At 46.5% G+C, this 16,398-nt stretch overlaps 1 protein-coding gene across 2 annotated transcripts in view; it reads left to right on the forward strand.

Annotated features, from left to right (window-relative positions):
• Positions 1–16,398, forward strand: part of LOC116946140 (myosin-16-like) — an 88,084-nt gene that overhangs the window by 36,089 nt on the left and 35,597 nt on the right. For both annotated transcript variants that reach the window (XM_032961034.2, XM_032961033.2), the window contains exons 24-28: positions 976–1,203; positions 2,784–2,888; positions 5,614–5,700; positions 8,563–8,708; positions 10,906–10,996. In XM_032961034.2, the coding sequence (XP_032816925.1) occupies positions 976–1,203; positions 2,784–2,888; positions 5,614–5,700; positions 8,563–8,708; positions 10,906–10,996 (657 nt within the window). The remainder of the gene's footprint in view (positions 1–975; positions 1,204–2,783; positions 2,889–5,613; positions 5,701–8,562; positions 8,709–10,905; positions 10,997–16,398) is intronic.

Here is a 16,398-nt window from a genome sequence, read left to right on the forward strand (position 1 = left end):
TCACCTGGGAAACTCGGAGAAGTCGAGAGGCAGACAAGCGCGGGTCGACCACCCCCTCCACTGCCAGCCCAGCGGCTTTGGGAGTCGCTTGACTGAACGAGTGTCCTGAGCTTCACGTTGCTCTGTGTAGAGAGGGGTAGCGAGGAGGAGGAGGAGGGGGGGGGCAAGTGATAGTGTGCATTTATTTTTTTCTGTTTGGAATAAATTACACGTGTAATAATTATTTTGTGTGTGTGTGTCGTGGGCGGGGAGGTCAGAGGGCAGACGCGGGCAAGGTGGGGGTGAAACAAGAGAAAAAGCAACATAGACCAGTGGGGGATGAAATGATGCAGGCAGGAAGGAAGCGGTCCCTGTCGTTATCAGAGAAGTCTCTGGGTCCTGGCTGGGAGTCCGAGTCGGAGGCTGAGCTGGACTGGGATGACTATTCTGTGAGGCTGGAGGAGCTGATTCTATCGGCAGAGGCTGCGGAAGTATGTGACGCCCGTCTTGGCTTGATGAGAGCTCCCTCGTCCGTACACATTAACGAGCTTCCTGCCTGCCCCATTCACAGTTTTATAACAGCTTTAAAGGGGCCGTGCTTTTAAGGTCAAAATGATTCCTTGCTCGGGAGGGCCATGATTAAGCTTTCAAATTGAGAGTGCGTTGGCTGAGTAAAAGATTCGACTGGCTCGTATGGATTTCCACTCTTCCAAAACCCGTTGTATTTTTTTCTTCAAATAACGCGGCAAAGCGCATGCTTGCAAGCCTCTTTTGTTTAAGAGTGTAAATATAGGATAAAACGTGAGATCTTATTAATCGCCATAGAATTCAGCCGCGTAAAAAAAAACAATTGCCCTCGCATAACCTCCAAACCACATCACGTATACACACGCGAATTATTTGAACGTTTTATCCAAGTCTGGTTGGAGAGGACGGACGGAAGGAGGGCAGCATTGATCTGGCTTGCGATGCGCGTGTTGTGTCGCGGTGTCGCAGGAGCGCGGAAAGAAGGGGGACGCCCAGGGCCGGGTGACCTCCCTGGACCGGCAGCGCAAGGAGCTGGAGGGCAGAGTGGCGGAGCTCAACGCGCGCCTCGAGGACGAGGAGAGGACGACGACCGAGCTGACCGGCAGGCGCCGCAGGCTCGAGAACGAGGTGCAGGACCTCAAGATCGAGGTTGAGAGTCTGGAGGGCTCTGTGGCCAAACTTGAGAAGGAGAAGAAGGTGAGACCGAGGTTATACACGTCGTCGTTGTTGTCGTCGTCGGTGTTGTCGTCGGTGTTGTTGTCGTTGTTGTTGTTGTTGTTGTCGTTGTTGTTGTTCCAACCAGGGAGCCCTCCTCCTCCTCTCTTGTTGTCACCTGAGAGGGCCCCACCCTCCCTCTCTCTGTCCTGTCAATCAAGAGACGCTGGCCACATCCTGTCTGTTCTGGACACGGGAAGATGTCGGGTCATTTTCTTGCTTGAGCACGGTCAATGGAGATTAGTGAACCATCGATATGTAAACATCGTAGCATCATTCATATCTCATAGGTTAAATCTTGACGTTTAGGATAATCAATTGAAATTGATTAACGCGTTTTTGGCGCTTGCAAAGACGCTGCATCAGCATTTCCACTTCGTGAATTCATTTGGGATTTACTGCCAGCCTTCCCAAGTAATAGCTTGGACGCCGCGTCGATGCGATGCCACCATGGCTCAGACCTCGTATCGTTGCTTCAAGACTTGCCACGAGCATCAAGTTTTGAAAGATGAAGAAGAAGAAGACACTTGGCTGGCAATGAATAAAGACAACGCACGCTGAGCTGGGTACGCCTCTTTAGTGAGGTGTGTAAAAGTGCGCAACAACTTGTGAGGCAGAACATTTATCATAATCAAGCACATCGCTACCGAGTCCTGTTCAAGACAGGACGAGGTTACGCGTCCTGCAACAGCCGTAGCAGCAGCATGCGCCTGTCTGCCAAGTTTCACTTGGCCATGTTTCCATGGCCAGAGCTTCAAAAACCACCATGTTCGTGATTTTTTTTTTATCGGAGCGCAAAAAAAGACCCCCAAAGAATTCCAAGCCCGTATCTGTTACGCGGCTTTTTTGCTGTTGTTGCTCCCGCACTGTACCGTGAGACAATTCGTAAAGATCGAATTCCTTGAAGCTGTCCAAACCCACTGACCCCTCCCTCGCCCTCCACCCCCCATTCTGTGGGCGAAAAAAATAAATGTGCAGGTGAGATTAATTTCAAAGAGAAGACATCGTCGTTTCGCACAATTTTCATCATCGGTGGGGGAGATAGGTGGGGGGGGGGAGTGAACGTGTGCCGGTAGGAAGCAGTTCTTGTTGAGAATGAGAGAGAGGTGTGAGCCGAGTTTGAGCAGAGGCCACTGTGATGACAAAGTCACGGGAACTTCCCTCGCCAATACAATGTCGACTGTCTCTACTCGTGGGAATGTTTGAAGAAGAATAAAAACGTCGCTCGCCGGGGCGCTCTTGGTGAGCAAAGTATGCCGATACGAGATGTAGCAAACAGCAACAGTGGTAAAATATTCAGCCGTCTCCCCACACATCCCTTTTGTCTCCTTCAACGTGTCTATGTATTTTGTAAGGTAGACTGCATTCACACACTGGCGCATAGGCATAACCACACTCACCACACAGCTCACCGGTAGAGTACACACAATACATTACGCATAAGGCAAACTAACAACCATCGCGTGTTTATTTAAGCCGTCCCTTCCGCGGCTTGCTTGTACAAGCGCAGTGTGTGTGTGGTGTCTGTGTTGGACATGGATGATTGTGCCGCCGACCCATAGGCTCTGGAGAACAAGGTTCGCACGCAGACCGAGGAGGTGAACCTGAGAGACGAGACGATTGTGAAGCTCCAGAAGGAGAAGAAACAACTCGAGGAGGCCAATCAGGTGCGGCTATCCATCCACCCAAAACATCGCAGTCCTCTACGCAGCATGCGCATCAGCTGACTGAGTCATCGGGCAGGGTGGCACAGTGGTGACATTTGTTACTCATAGCAAGAAGCGTCCGGGTTCGATCCCAACTAGGGCGATTTTCTCCGTGGAGTTTGTCTGTTCTCTCTCCCTCCTGTTCTGCACGGATTTCTGGGTTCCTCTCACAGTAAGAACAATACCATGCACATTGTAACCGGTATTGGCCAAGGATCCCAATGCTGATAAATCACGTGCAAATGTATCAATTTGGATTATGCAAAGCAGCAGCAGCAATATCACCCTCTACTGCAAAAAACTTGGCAGGACCCTTCGGAAAACTCAGTGAGGCTTTCCAGGGTGAACAAGCGTAATAATATTCTTGGTTCTTTCGGTAAAGTCACGTTGAAGGGAAACAATAAATTAATAACATATATATAAAACAATAAAATTCTCACGACGTTTTCACACCTGATGATGACTGCTTGTGTTGCAGTCGAAACGTCGTGAGAATTTTCTTGTTTTATATATTTTATTATTTTATTGTTTCCCTTCAACGTGACTTTAACGAAAGAACCAAGAATATGAATTACTGCAGTCACGAATGCTTTAAATCAAAGCGTATTAATGTTTAACACGTAGTCGGCTTTCGCGACCAATATTATCCATAACAGAGGTTTTCTTCGTTAGATCGTGTAAATATAAACGTGTCGTTAAGCCCGCCACCACCCGCCACACTTTGGCTGTCGCCTGGTGATGCTGGTTATAATCACCAGCAGAACGTCGTGCTCAAATTGGAGATGTTGTAGGTTTACTCTCCAACACACCGGTGTGCTGAACTAGTAATTAATTCTTGATTTAAAGCTTTCGTGACTGCAGGGATTCATATTCTTGGTTCTTTCGGTAAAGTCACGTAGAAGGGAAACAATAAAATAATAAAAATATAAAACCACAGCAATTTTCTTGCTGTGGTTTACACACCTGATGATGATTGCTTGTGTTGCAGTCGAAACGTCGTGATAATTTTATTGTTTTATATTTTTATTATTTTATTGTTTCCCTTCTACGTGACTTTACCGAAAGAACCAAGAATAGTAATTAATTGCCACGTTTTGTCTACGTGACAAACCTTAATAATTGGCTGTGTCGGGTTGGTGGCAGATTTAACGACACATTTATATTTACGTGGTCTAAACCAAAAACAAAATCTATATTGGAAGTGTTTTATAGTCGTAATATTAATAGAGTGGATACCAAGTTCAACAGGCTCTGTCTTGTGACACTAGAATTGAGACATTGGCATTTCACGTTACAATTTCAACCTAGGATTTATTTATCAAGTTTTTTCGTAGGAAATCGGTGGAGAGATTTGTGTTAAAACTGATGCAAGCATAATAAGAGATGCATTTGGTAAATTGGACAGGAGCATGTCAAATGAATTATGTGCTTTCGCTTCTCGTATATTTGCGCCTGCCAGATATAATTTAAGTGTTGAGACAAAGGTAACAATACTTTAAAAAAAGTATTGTGAATTTGACTTGTAATTAATTGTTTAAAATGTCAAAAATGTAGATGCATTATTGCAGTAATGACAAAAAAACTAATAAAAACCAGGCATAATAATGGGGTTTATAAATGTTTTCCAACAGGCATTTATCCTCAACAATATGTAATTATCAATAATGTTACCAGATGATCCACACAACAACCAAATTGAACAATCGGCAACAGTTTGATCAATTTGGCCAGTTTTCTGGACGATACGTCCCATATAGTAACCCAACTTTATCTTAAACTAGCTTTACTACCCGGCTTCGCCCGGGACTTGGATTCACCACACCGGCCGCCTTTGTCTCCCCATTGGCGATGTTGACACACCACAGCAGTTACTCATAGTTTGAGGCTGAGTCGACCTAGGGGAGGCCCAGGACCGGTTAAAATAATTGTCACCGGTGGTGGCCGTGAGCGGGAATCGAACTCGTGTCGCCGGGTTCGTAGCGCAGCGCGCTAACCGCTACACTACAATGCGTTCGGCTTCAACATGCGAGGGTCACGTGACAGATGTGACGTCACAGCTCACTTGCCGTGAAAAAAATTGATGCATTATTGAGCTCCCCCCCCTAAAAAAAGTGTATTTTAATAATGTTTGCACGGTGTACAGTCTGGAAAGTACCCACATGGCAAATTTCCAGTTTGTTGCATGTCGAGAAGTACGCTAAACATTTTGAACAGACACACATATTCACAACTTTGCCTTTTATATATATGGAGATTTCAAGTATTCAGGTGTACCTTTACGGCAGTCATCGTGAAGACCTGTTATAGATTAAAAAATGGGCACACAGATAAATTGACGCTTGCAGCCTTGGGTTGGAAAGCGTTAAAAAGACTTGATTTTGAATATTAAATTCAGCTGAGAATTACCTGAACAACGCCTATCTGTATAATTGAACTGAGACCACATTATCTTGACAGTGAGTGTTAAAGTGGAATGTTAAATATGAATTATGATGTTGACAATGAGTGCGTTTTAATATGGTAATGCAGATTACAGTCTGCCCAATACCAATGTTGCAAACTGTCCCATTTGATTGTCATAATCAGAATATGTATTTGTCCTGGAGGAATCCGATGAGCTCTAAAGCTATTTTTTCACAGATGTCCACTCCATCACCTTCTGCCCTTGTCACTGTTGCGCCCACAGGCTACACTTGATGACTTGCAGATTGAGCAGGACAAGTTAGCACATTTACAACGATCCAACAACAAGAGTCAGAATAAGATTGCCGAGGTAAGCTACAATCCGCAAAACGTAATGCTGTACTTTTAGTCATCTCAAGCATTGTCATGTATGTATGATATGCTTGCCTGCTTGTGTGATTACCTGTCCGTACACTGGGCTATTATTACTTTAAAGTCAAACTACATCTTGTGCTGCAAAGGGTATTTCTATTCGGTGTTTGAACATCTTAACACCTGTTTTATTGCCAGAAAGGGTAAAACCTATTCTTATTTTTCAAAGTGGGCAACTTGAATTTGAACAACTGCTTACAGACACTAATGTCAAATGGGCCACGTTGCACCTGCCGTGTAGATGTTTTCATGTAGGCTTTCGCGACCAATATTATTCATAAAAAAGGTTTTTGGGTTGCCCGACGATGATGCTGGTTGTATTTACCAGCGAAACGTCGTACTCAAACTGTAAATGTGGATTCACTCTTCAACACACCGGTGGGCTAAAGTAGTGAATTATTTGTCTTTTTGTCAACGTGACACCTTTTTTTGCTGATTGGCCGTGTCGGGTGGTGGAGGGTTACGACACATTTATAAATAAACGCGATCTAACCCAAAAACCTTTATTATGAATAGATGTTTTCAACCTGCCGTTCCTATTTGTAATATGTTCCCGCTGTTCTCATTGCATCATAAGGCCACGAGTCACGCTTCTATCAAATTAAAATGGTGGCACAAATCCCATAGATGTGTTGCGTGAGAAAATATCCCTCAAATGTTGTGTTGCGTGGAAACACGCTAAGAACGATGAGCTACAGAATTATGACATTCATTGCAGTCTATCACCTGTCTTGTTCACTGATCGCTGGAAAAGCTGAATAACTAACAATGTCTTACTGTGAAACATTGGAAAAGGCGTAATGACAGTCATATTGGCAGGGAATTTATTTTATAATCAGAGTAAAATAAATGGAGTGGTTCTCGAGGGTTATTGAGACAGGTAATTCGGGAAATGAGGTCTGTTATTTTTGTCAGCATTACTCCGCTTCAGGATCTAACTCTTGAGGAACCCATGCATTCAGTGAATTCTCGCAAACATATATTTAGAAAAAAAATAGAACGATGTATCTTTTACAGTACCACTGAACACGTGGCGAAATCTGGCTATCGTACAGCTATTGAGTGAACTTCTGTATGGGCTGCACCGATACTATACAGGACGATATAATAATAATCGTTGATAGCCCTTTATCAATCCACAGCTGGATGAAGGCCTCGATCACGCTCTGTGGGTTATGGGGGGTTGCTTGACAGGACCTCGCCACGTACGTCAGTGTGGTTCGGTGAATGGGCAGCCTAGGACCAGTTCAGGCATCACTCGCCACTCACGTTATCTGCGAACGGGAATCTCAGGGCAGCTGGGTTCGTAGTGAATTGAAATCATAGGGCAGCTGGGTTCACAGTGGATTGGAATCTCAGGGAAACAGGGTTCATAGTAGATTGTAATCTCGGAGCAGCTGGGTTCACAGTGGATTGGAATCTCAGGGCAGCTGGGTTCATAGTGAATTGGAATCTCAGGGCAGCAGCGTTCATAGTAGATTGGAATCTCGGAGCAGCTGGGTTCATCGTGGGTTGGAGTTTCGCGGTAGATGGGTTCATAGTAGATTTGAATCTCAGGGCAGCAGGGTTCATTGTGGATTGGAATCTCGGAGCAGAAGCGTTCATATTGGATTGAAATCTCAGGGCGGCAAAGTTCATAGTAGATTGGAATCTCAGGGCAGCTGGGTTCATTTCGGATTGGAAGCTCGGGCACCGGGGTTCAGAGTGCGGTGCGATAACCACTGCGTCGCCAGTCTCCATGCCTGCTTAGAATGTTGGAACTGAATTTGCCTCCAGCTGCCCTTGCAAAGCCGGACGCGGCTAGTGCTGAGGTGGTAGAAGTTAAAAGCAGTTGCCCCTGGCCTCTGCCCAAGAAACAATTTCTCACTTGCGTCGGTTTTGCTTTGCATGTAAAATGAAGAATACCTCGGCTATACTCTCGCTCGCTCTCTCTCTCTCGCCTTTGCTGTTTGAACTTCTTCCCCCACAGCTACATTGGCAACATATGCATTATTCATGTCAAGCGCGCAGTCAATGTTTGTTTTATTGTGTCTGCTCGTGTAATGCACTCTGCATAATTGTGGTAATGGTGCCCAAGCGGTGGAAGGGATTAATTCACCTCGTTTTTTTTCCCCCATTCAAAGATCTTTTTTTTAATGGGACATATTGAGTTTCCAACTATGTACACAGCAGTGTGTTTCACTTGCCAATAGACAGAGAAAGGTATGTGGGAGTATACTCTACAGGTGTAGCTGCTTGTGGCAAGGCCTTTTTGTGGCTTACGGTTCGTTAAAGTTTAATTTATATTTGATCAAAGGTCTGGCTTTTCATTCGATGTCGCGCTGTGTTGATATCAAGAGGGATTTTTTATTTATTTATAAAATGAAGCACGTAAAATATGTCGTGCTTAACAAGCTACGGAGGTCTCCATGTTCTCGCACTGCTATTTTAAACAACCGCATATGGTCAGCATGAGACGGATTAAACAATACGTGAAGATATACGTCACGTTAAGCACCAACGGATTAATTCCATTAAAGAAAACATTATAATTTAGAGACCTTTGTGTTTTTTGCGGTTTCAAATTTGTGTCAGGTATTTGCGATTTTGAGTCGTTTATGTTGCATGAACGTGTTATCCAGCCGAAGTTACAACGCATATACTAATTATATCACATTCATTTACGTGACCCTTCCGCTTCGATCGCTATTTCATAGTCTACATTTTAAAAGGGAGCTATGGAAAACCGTGACGTGTATGTACGTTGGACGTCTTTCGCACCGCACATAACCAACCGTGCTAATCACTGCATCGTGTGCAGCTGGAAGATCTCCTTGACCAGGAGAAGAAACTTCGAGTGGAGGTCGAGAAAGCCAAACGTAAGTTGGAGTCGGACCTCAGGTCTACCGTGGACTCTCTCAACGAGATGGAGCGGCACAAGCTGGAGATGGAGGAGGTCATCAAGAAGTGAGTAGCGAGCAGACCACCTGGCTCAGGGTGCCGAGTGCTGAGCCGGCACCACCGATATCCTGAGTTGTAGCCAACTGGGGTTTAAACTGGTGTTTAAACTGGGGTTTAAACTGGGGTGTTTAAACTGGGGTTTAAACTGGGGTTTAAACTGCGTTCTCAAGTGTTTTGCGAGTGAATGGTGTCAGCCAAGCTACGAATTGCATTGCCAAAATCCCATCGGCGTGAAGTTCGGTTTGTAACTTCGTTTGGCTAAACGCCACCGCTGAGATTTAGAAAAATATACATATTAACTTGGCTGCCATCCAATTAACATTTCTCCCTAGCCAAGTGTGTCGGGCCGTGAGACCACAAGTGCGTGGATAAATGGTCTCGGAAATAGTTATGTGATATCTGCATCTGCAGGCTGTTCTCAGCCCCTGTGACGATTTACAAATGGGCACTTAATCACATTCGACACAACTCTGGTAACACAATCAGAAGAAATATTTTGACATAAAGAAAAAAAACACCAAAAGGTACGATAGACGTGAGTGAGGAGTGTCTTGCGCAGGGAGTGTCTGTGTGCGCGTGGAGCTGCTGTGGAGACATCGGGTCGACCGGCCACATTCCTGTAGAATTAAATTTGCTCCAGAATTCCCGTGCAGAGAAAAAGGCTCCCATAGGAATGCGGAGGCTTAGCTCCCCTTGGCTGTCTTTTCAAAGGGCAAAGGTAAAGGTGCAGACCTGAAATGTCTTCCTCACACAACTGCTGGTGGAAGGTCCACCACTATAGAAAATCCGATAGTGCCCCCCCCCCCGCCCTAGAGGGTGTATTTGGCCTACTCTTCTATACTGGCCATGCATCTTGGAAGAGGTGGGAGTACACACAATTGAGCCTGCCACGCGTTGCATGCCGATCGACTGTGTTCCTTTTACGCAGGAGGGAATGCATTACGAGACATCTAGACATTTAATCTGCATGAAACACAATTCCTTTTTCTCTCCTAGAAATGTTCTGTTTTGTCGACCTTATTTATAATGTGGTTGAAAAAGATAAACAAAATAAAAGTTTCAAACCCGACGCAGTTTGTGAAGCAAACATGCAAAACGTGTGACAGTACTTGATATAGTCTCCTCGGCTTGGTTTCTGCCATGGATAACGCGTTGATGCCAGATTAATTGACTAATTCTGCCCAATAGACACAGGCCACCCTTACACAAACGGCAATACAGTTGGCACGTTATATCTGCTGCCGTATGCCGGCATATCTAATAGATTTTTTTGGGGGGGGGGGGAGGGGATAATCGCGGTGCCGATGGGTAATTGTGTGGTTGTGCTGATAGGCGCTTGGCTAGACACCGCCAGACACGCGCACCTTTGTCCACGATAATTCCAGAGAGGGGACTTATCTCACCTGAGCAGCGGCGCAACAACCAGTTTGTTGGGTCGATGCGAGAGGCGCGCTATGGCTAGGCAGGATCCTGTCTGGTGTTGATGATGAGCCGGGGAGATCGTACGAGTCGAAAAACATCTCTCTCTCTCTCCCTCTCTCCGGCTGCACTAAAGGACGGTGGAAGGCCACGTTTCAGTAACAGACCTGAACCTGCTTGACCGTGGATCCCCAGTTACCGCTTACTTTAAGTGCAGGTGCGGCGGAAGAGGGATGTTTTGACAGCGGTTTGTGTGACAGGGGTTGTTTGGTCGATGGGTCTCTTATCTCCGGTGTCATCTGAACTCCTGGTTTCATTCCTGTGATTAGAGAGGTCCAATGGAATGGCAGAGTGTAAAAAAGTCAAACAAATAAAAGGGCCACGTATTTTTTTGCAGTGATCTAATCATTATCGTTACTGAGCCGGTAATTATTGCCAGATAAAGCATTTGATGTCTATATTTTCTTTTCAGTGGTCATCAAGGTGTTTTTTTTTTTAACGGTAGCTATTGTGCTCATAAAGACCTTTAGCATATAATAGATTTTTAAATGGCATTTGTTCTTGCAAATGGATGCATTTGTTGCATTTACATGCTGTTCTTACATATTGAGTCTAAATAATATTTGACTTCTGTGTAAACTAATATATATGTAATGTAACACAGTCATTACACGAAAGGTCACGAATATAATTTGTCTCATGAAAGGTGCGTGGCATGAACATCGACATCCCGCGCTGGTGTAACTCGCTGTGGTCCGTGCGTGTTTTCTCTTGTTCTCGTCAGGAGAGATTACGAGATGAATGCCATGAACGCCCGGCTTGAGGATGAGCAGAATATGTCCATGAACTTGCAACGCAAGCTCAAGGAGCTGCAGGTGCGTGCGTGCGTGTCTGTCTGCAAGTGAATGAGTGTGCTTGCACGTGAGCGACCATTTGTGTGCGTGCGTTAATGCACGTGCAGGGGTGTGTGCGTGTGCATGCACGTGCAGGGGTGTGTGTGTGTGCGTGTGTGTGAATGCACGTGCAGGGGTGTGTGTGTGTGTGTGCGTGTGTGTGAATGCACGTGCAGGGGTGTGTGTGTGTGCGTGTGAATGCACGTGCAGGGGTGTGTGTGTGATTTCACGTGCAGGGGTGTGTGTGTGCGCGTGCATGTGAATGCACGTGCAGGGGTGTGTGTGTGTGTGTGCGTGTGTGTGAATGCACGTGCAGGGGTGTGTGTGTGTGCGTGTGAATGCACGTGCAGGGGTGTGTGTGTGATTTCACGTGCAGGGGTGTGTGTGTGCGCGTGCATGTGAATGCACGTGCAGGGGTGTGTGTGTGTGTGTGTGATTGCACGTGCAGGGGTGTGTGTGTGTGTGATTGCACGTGCAGGGGTGTTTATTTGTGTGATTGCACATGCAGTGGTGTGTGTGCGCGTGCGAATGCACGTGCATTGGTGTGTGTGCGCGTGTCAATGCACGTGCAGGGGTGTGTGTGTGTGCGTGCGTGCGTGCGCGCACAGCGGTTAGCGCGCTGCGCTACGAACCCAGCAACCCGAGTTCAATTCCCGCTCACGGCCAACACAAATTGACGATTATCTGAGCTGGTCGTGAGCCTCCCCTCGGTCGACTCAACCTCCAATGAGTACCTGGTGCGGTGTGTAAACATCACTACTGAGGAGACAAAGGCAGCCGGGCGTGATGCTGGCCTCCGACACCCTTGTGCACAATTATTGAATTGCTCCAAAAGTCTCTGTAGGCTACACAGGGGATATACTATATATATATGTGTGTGTGCATGTTCACATGTGTTTTCTTAAAATAGAATTGAATTGTTAATTCATGACCAAGGTCACCTATTTACCGTGTTTCCTGCTAAGTGAGTGCACAGTTATTAACTCTGCATCTGGAGGCGCATGAAACGACTCGTACGGTGTGTGCGCGCTAATGCGTTGTATAAAATTACGTCTCTTGTTCGAAATCCCAGCTGTCCGAGGCGTGATGGTTTAATGCGCCAATATATAAGTGACAAGCCAGATCCTGGGGCTAAAGTTAATGGGAAGGCGGCTTCCCGGGGTGATTGCTACCCTTCCTTACGAATGAAGGACTCAGGCAAACCGTAGCGATGAGCTTGTTTGACCAACGCATGACCTCCGTGCCCTCATTTTAAAGCTCTGTTGTCCCTTCACTCAGCGGTGTGAGGGTGGCTTTGGGGCAGGGCTTTGCAGAATGTGCCCCCTCTTTGTTATGCTCAGAATTACTGCTTGCCCTTCTGCCGGAAGCCGATGGATAGAAATTACTGCTGATAGTATCAGAACAGGAATGGGTCAGGTGTTAGATAGAGTCGCACAGCCTGGGAAGTCCTCAGACCTCAGGAGGAACTCTTCCGTTTTGAAACAGTCTAGCCAGTTAATATATAATGGAAGCCACGTAAGGCTAATGATGTTGATGGCCCAAGCTGGCATAGCAGCAGTGATTGGCATTTAATGCAATGCGGGTAATCTGTCTAGCGGCAATAATGTGCCGTATCACATCGTAACTGTCAGGAAAGTCATGAATTTTTTTTTTACTGTACATTGTTTGGACACAATTGATCTGTTTTACCACTGGGTACTGATTTTTTTCCTTAACAAATTTAATTAGGCATTTTAATGAATTTTACTTTAAAACATTTCCATGTGTATACACACACTGCACATGTGTGATTGATTATTTGCTAATTTAATTAAATGCTTGCAAATAGGTAGCAAATATTAACCCACCAGCATGGGACTTGACAGTTGTCACATTGGATGCTTCAAAGGCCATTTTAGATTCCTCAAAGTGCGTTTAATATGCCTCCTTCTGGCTTTTAGCGATTAAATTATTCGTTGAAGAAGTATTTTAATTTAGTCAAACTGTGGCTGTGAGTGGGCGAAAATCACAAAGCTTCGCGGTTTCCACGAATGCCGCCCAGCAGAGAGCGAGGGGCGTGGCTTACGGACGAGACGAAATTAACGAGTCTGAGAGTAATGGACCCAAACAGAGAATAGAAGCAATGTTAAGAGGCGGCAAACGCACTTAGGAATGCCATAAATGTAAACGGTCATTTATGTAATTACAATAATCATGGTAATATAGAGGTGGATGTGGGGTGGGGGATTTTTTCGACTGCTTTAGTCAACTGGACTTAGAGAATTTTAACACGTAGGCTTTCGCGACCAATATTATTATGAATGGACTTAGAGAATGATTATATGAAATCCACAGTCTGAGACTTGACCACAATTGCGCAGAATGTCATCATCGACTAGACTAATAACTATGACTAAAAATGCTCACTCAGATAAAACACAAAACCTTATCGGCAAACATCCTCAGCATTGAGCCCGCGAATATGCAACCTGCTCTGGCACTGTGGGCAGTGTGGTGGGGTGGTGTGGTGGGGTCCTTGTGGTGGCTGGGTGTGGTGGTGGCTGGGTGTAGTGGGGTACTTGTGGTGGCTGGGTGTAGTGGGGTAGTGTGGTGGCTGGGTGTGGTGGGGTGGTATGGTGGCTGGGTGTGGTGGCTGGGTGTGGTGGCTGGGTGTGGTGGCTGGGTGTGGTGGCTGGGTGTGGTGGCTGGGTGTGGGGGGGTACTTGTGGTGGCTGGGTGTGGTGGGGTAGTGTGGTGGCTGGGTGTAGTGGGGTACTTGTGGTGGCTGGGTGTGGTGGGGTGGGGTGGTGGCTGGGTGTGGTGTCTGGGTGTGCTGGGGTGGTGGCTGGGTGTGGTGTGAAGGGTGTGGTGGCCGAGTGCGGTGGCCGAGGTAGTGTGTGGTGGAGCGGGTGTGGTGTCTGGGTGGCCCCCGCGATGCGCGTGTGCATGCGTCCCGTCAGCAGGTTGGTTGCATAAACTTCCCAGGGGGAACTCCCCAACACTGCATCGCGCCTCCTCCGTGCCCCCCCCCCCCCCGTGTTTATTGGATGGTAATACACAATTATCTGCAACGCTGTTCCGAATTCGATCCGCGAGACTCAAATATTCTCCAGCTGAGAAAACGACGCTCCCTTGGTGGCATTCCGCAATCCGAGCACAGCGAACTCAGGGGACACGTGCTTTTGCAGCGCTGCTAACGGTTTGCGGTCACTGTAAACATCTGAGTAGCACTCTCGCGGTCGTTAAATTCACCTTCATTCGAATGCCATTAGTTCACAACACTGTGTAACGCGTGGCGATTTTTTGCGCCGACTGAAAATATCAGCAAACATACCCTTTGGGGTGTGCGCGTGCAAAGGCTTTACTGAGAAACCCTGCACTGACAATTGAAGACGTGAAACTTCGAATTTATTCGTTTCGAACGGCCCATCGGAAAGTATGCCAGTCTGATAACGAAATCAAAGTGATTGCGTGCGGCACCCAGGTGATGTACGTACACGCATGCCGAACTTCTTTCACAGCGCACGTAGGCAGTCGTGCTCATCGTCGGTGCGGGGTATCGTGGGAGCCGGGATGGCCGTGCTTCCTTTCACGCGTCTCGGTTTGTTTAGCCGTGAAGTGGCCGTGTTCGTATCTCGGTGCGAGCGGTGCGGTTCCCTCCTCTTCCAGATGGCGTCGGCGTGCAAACCTTCGTTCACTCTTGGAACAAATCCCAATTAGGGTTGTGATGAATCGCGTTTCACGAAGCGCCAGCCGTGGGCAACAGGTTCTGTGTTGGAACGCTTATTGCGTCTCGCGCGTTAACGGGGGGGAAAAAAAAAATAACACTCTATCATAGGTGATAATACCGAGCACTTAAAGCGCGCGAGAGAAATTCTAATGTGCCATTAAAAACCCTGAGCACCATCACCCGTCACAGAGAGTGAAAAAAAAAACACATCTTGATGGCATTTCTTGGTTAGAGCTTTTTTTTTCTGGCTCCTGCGACAGCACTCAGGAGCCAGGGGAAAGGGAAATACACTTAAAAAATTGTCTTATTTTTTACCCCGACTCTTTGCGCTACAGGCTAGACACACTGAATAGCCACGTTATTATTATTATTATTATCGAGTCATGCTTTTTAGCTATGCTGGCTTGATGATGGGGGGTGTGGGTGGGGGGGGGGCTATTTTGCATTCCCAAACCTAGTCCGTGTTAAAGTTCACCCATTTTAGCTGTCACGCTCTTACAAAAGAATCTCTCGAAAGCACGGACGCCGCTATTACCGCTGGCATTCTGTGAAAGCGCGTAGGTGGTTCTATTGTTTTAAAAATTAAAAAAAACAAGACTTGATATCGTTCAACACGCTGAAGTTAAATGACGAGGGGGTTTTAATTCGGGGCTAGAACTTTGACCGACACGGGTTGTGACAATAATTGGGAGGCGCGCGAGGCTTAACCATTGGACTCGGCGGCATACCTGGCAGCGCAGACAAAAAGTACGAGGGCTTATCAGACGCGTGCGTGTGATAGCTGAGCCTGGCGTTGCTTGCCAACACCATTTTCGGACGTGCCGTTTAAGCGAGGGATGGTGACCGCGTCCATGAACAAGCTGGAGTGCCCGCTGCTCGAATAATAGGCGAAAAGGCTCGAGAAAGCGGCTACTGTCTCTCCCCGGCAGACGAGACTCCGACAACTCCCTGTTGGAAAGCGGAGTGCGGTGGAATGCTGATAATGAAAACAAGCTGCTTCATGTGGGATTTACAGCTTACCCGCCAGGCAGTCACTTCTAATCTACCCCTGCGCCACTAAACACTGCCCAACTCCCGCTGGCTGGGTGTTTTTTTTTTCAAAGTTGTTCGATTAGAAAATATGATTTTACGACAATTTTTTAAAGGAATGTACGCTTTCTGTACTGTTTCAAAAACGACAGCAGGTGAAGCCATGAGGCTGACTGCGTGGCATTGAAAATCTGAAGGCCACGAGTCTTCCCGCTGTCAAAAAATAAGACTCCTTTCGTCTGCCTTCAATACCAGTGTATCTTGCAGTTGGAGATGTAAAAGTGTACTTTATGTACAAGATAACATAAGTATTTTATGTTGGATGTTGCCATTCTATAACATTCAAATATAACACGTGCATTATTACGTTGTATAATGGAATGGCATATATATGACGGACACATATTGTCAGCTTAGCTATGCTATTAATAATATTCTCTATAATGCCACGAATTATCAATATTTCATGTTCTTCACCACATTGGTCGGTGCGGGTTGGTGAAGGAAGATCCCGGAACGGTTTCAAACCTCACTCGCCACTGACGTTAACCATGGCTGGGAATCAAACTCGGGTCGTCAGGTTCCTAGCACAGTGTGCGAACTGCTATGGCACTGCTCCACCAGAATTGTATGTATTTAATTACCA

The sequence above is a fragment of the Petromyzon marinus genome, chromosome 26 (assembly GCF_048934315.1).
Source record: "Petromyzon marinus isolate PM22_M1 ecotype Great Lakes invasive population chromosome 26, UKy_Petmar_22M1.pri1.0, whole genome shotgun sequence".
NCBI classification, from domain to species: domain Eukaryota; kingdom Metazoa; phylum Chordata; class Hyperoartia; order Petromyzontiformes; family Petromyzontidae; genus Petromyzon; species Petromyzon marinus.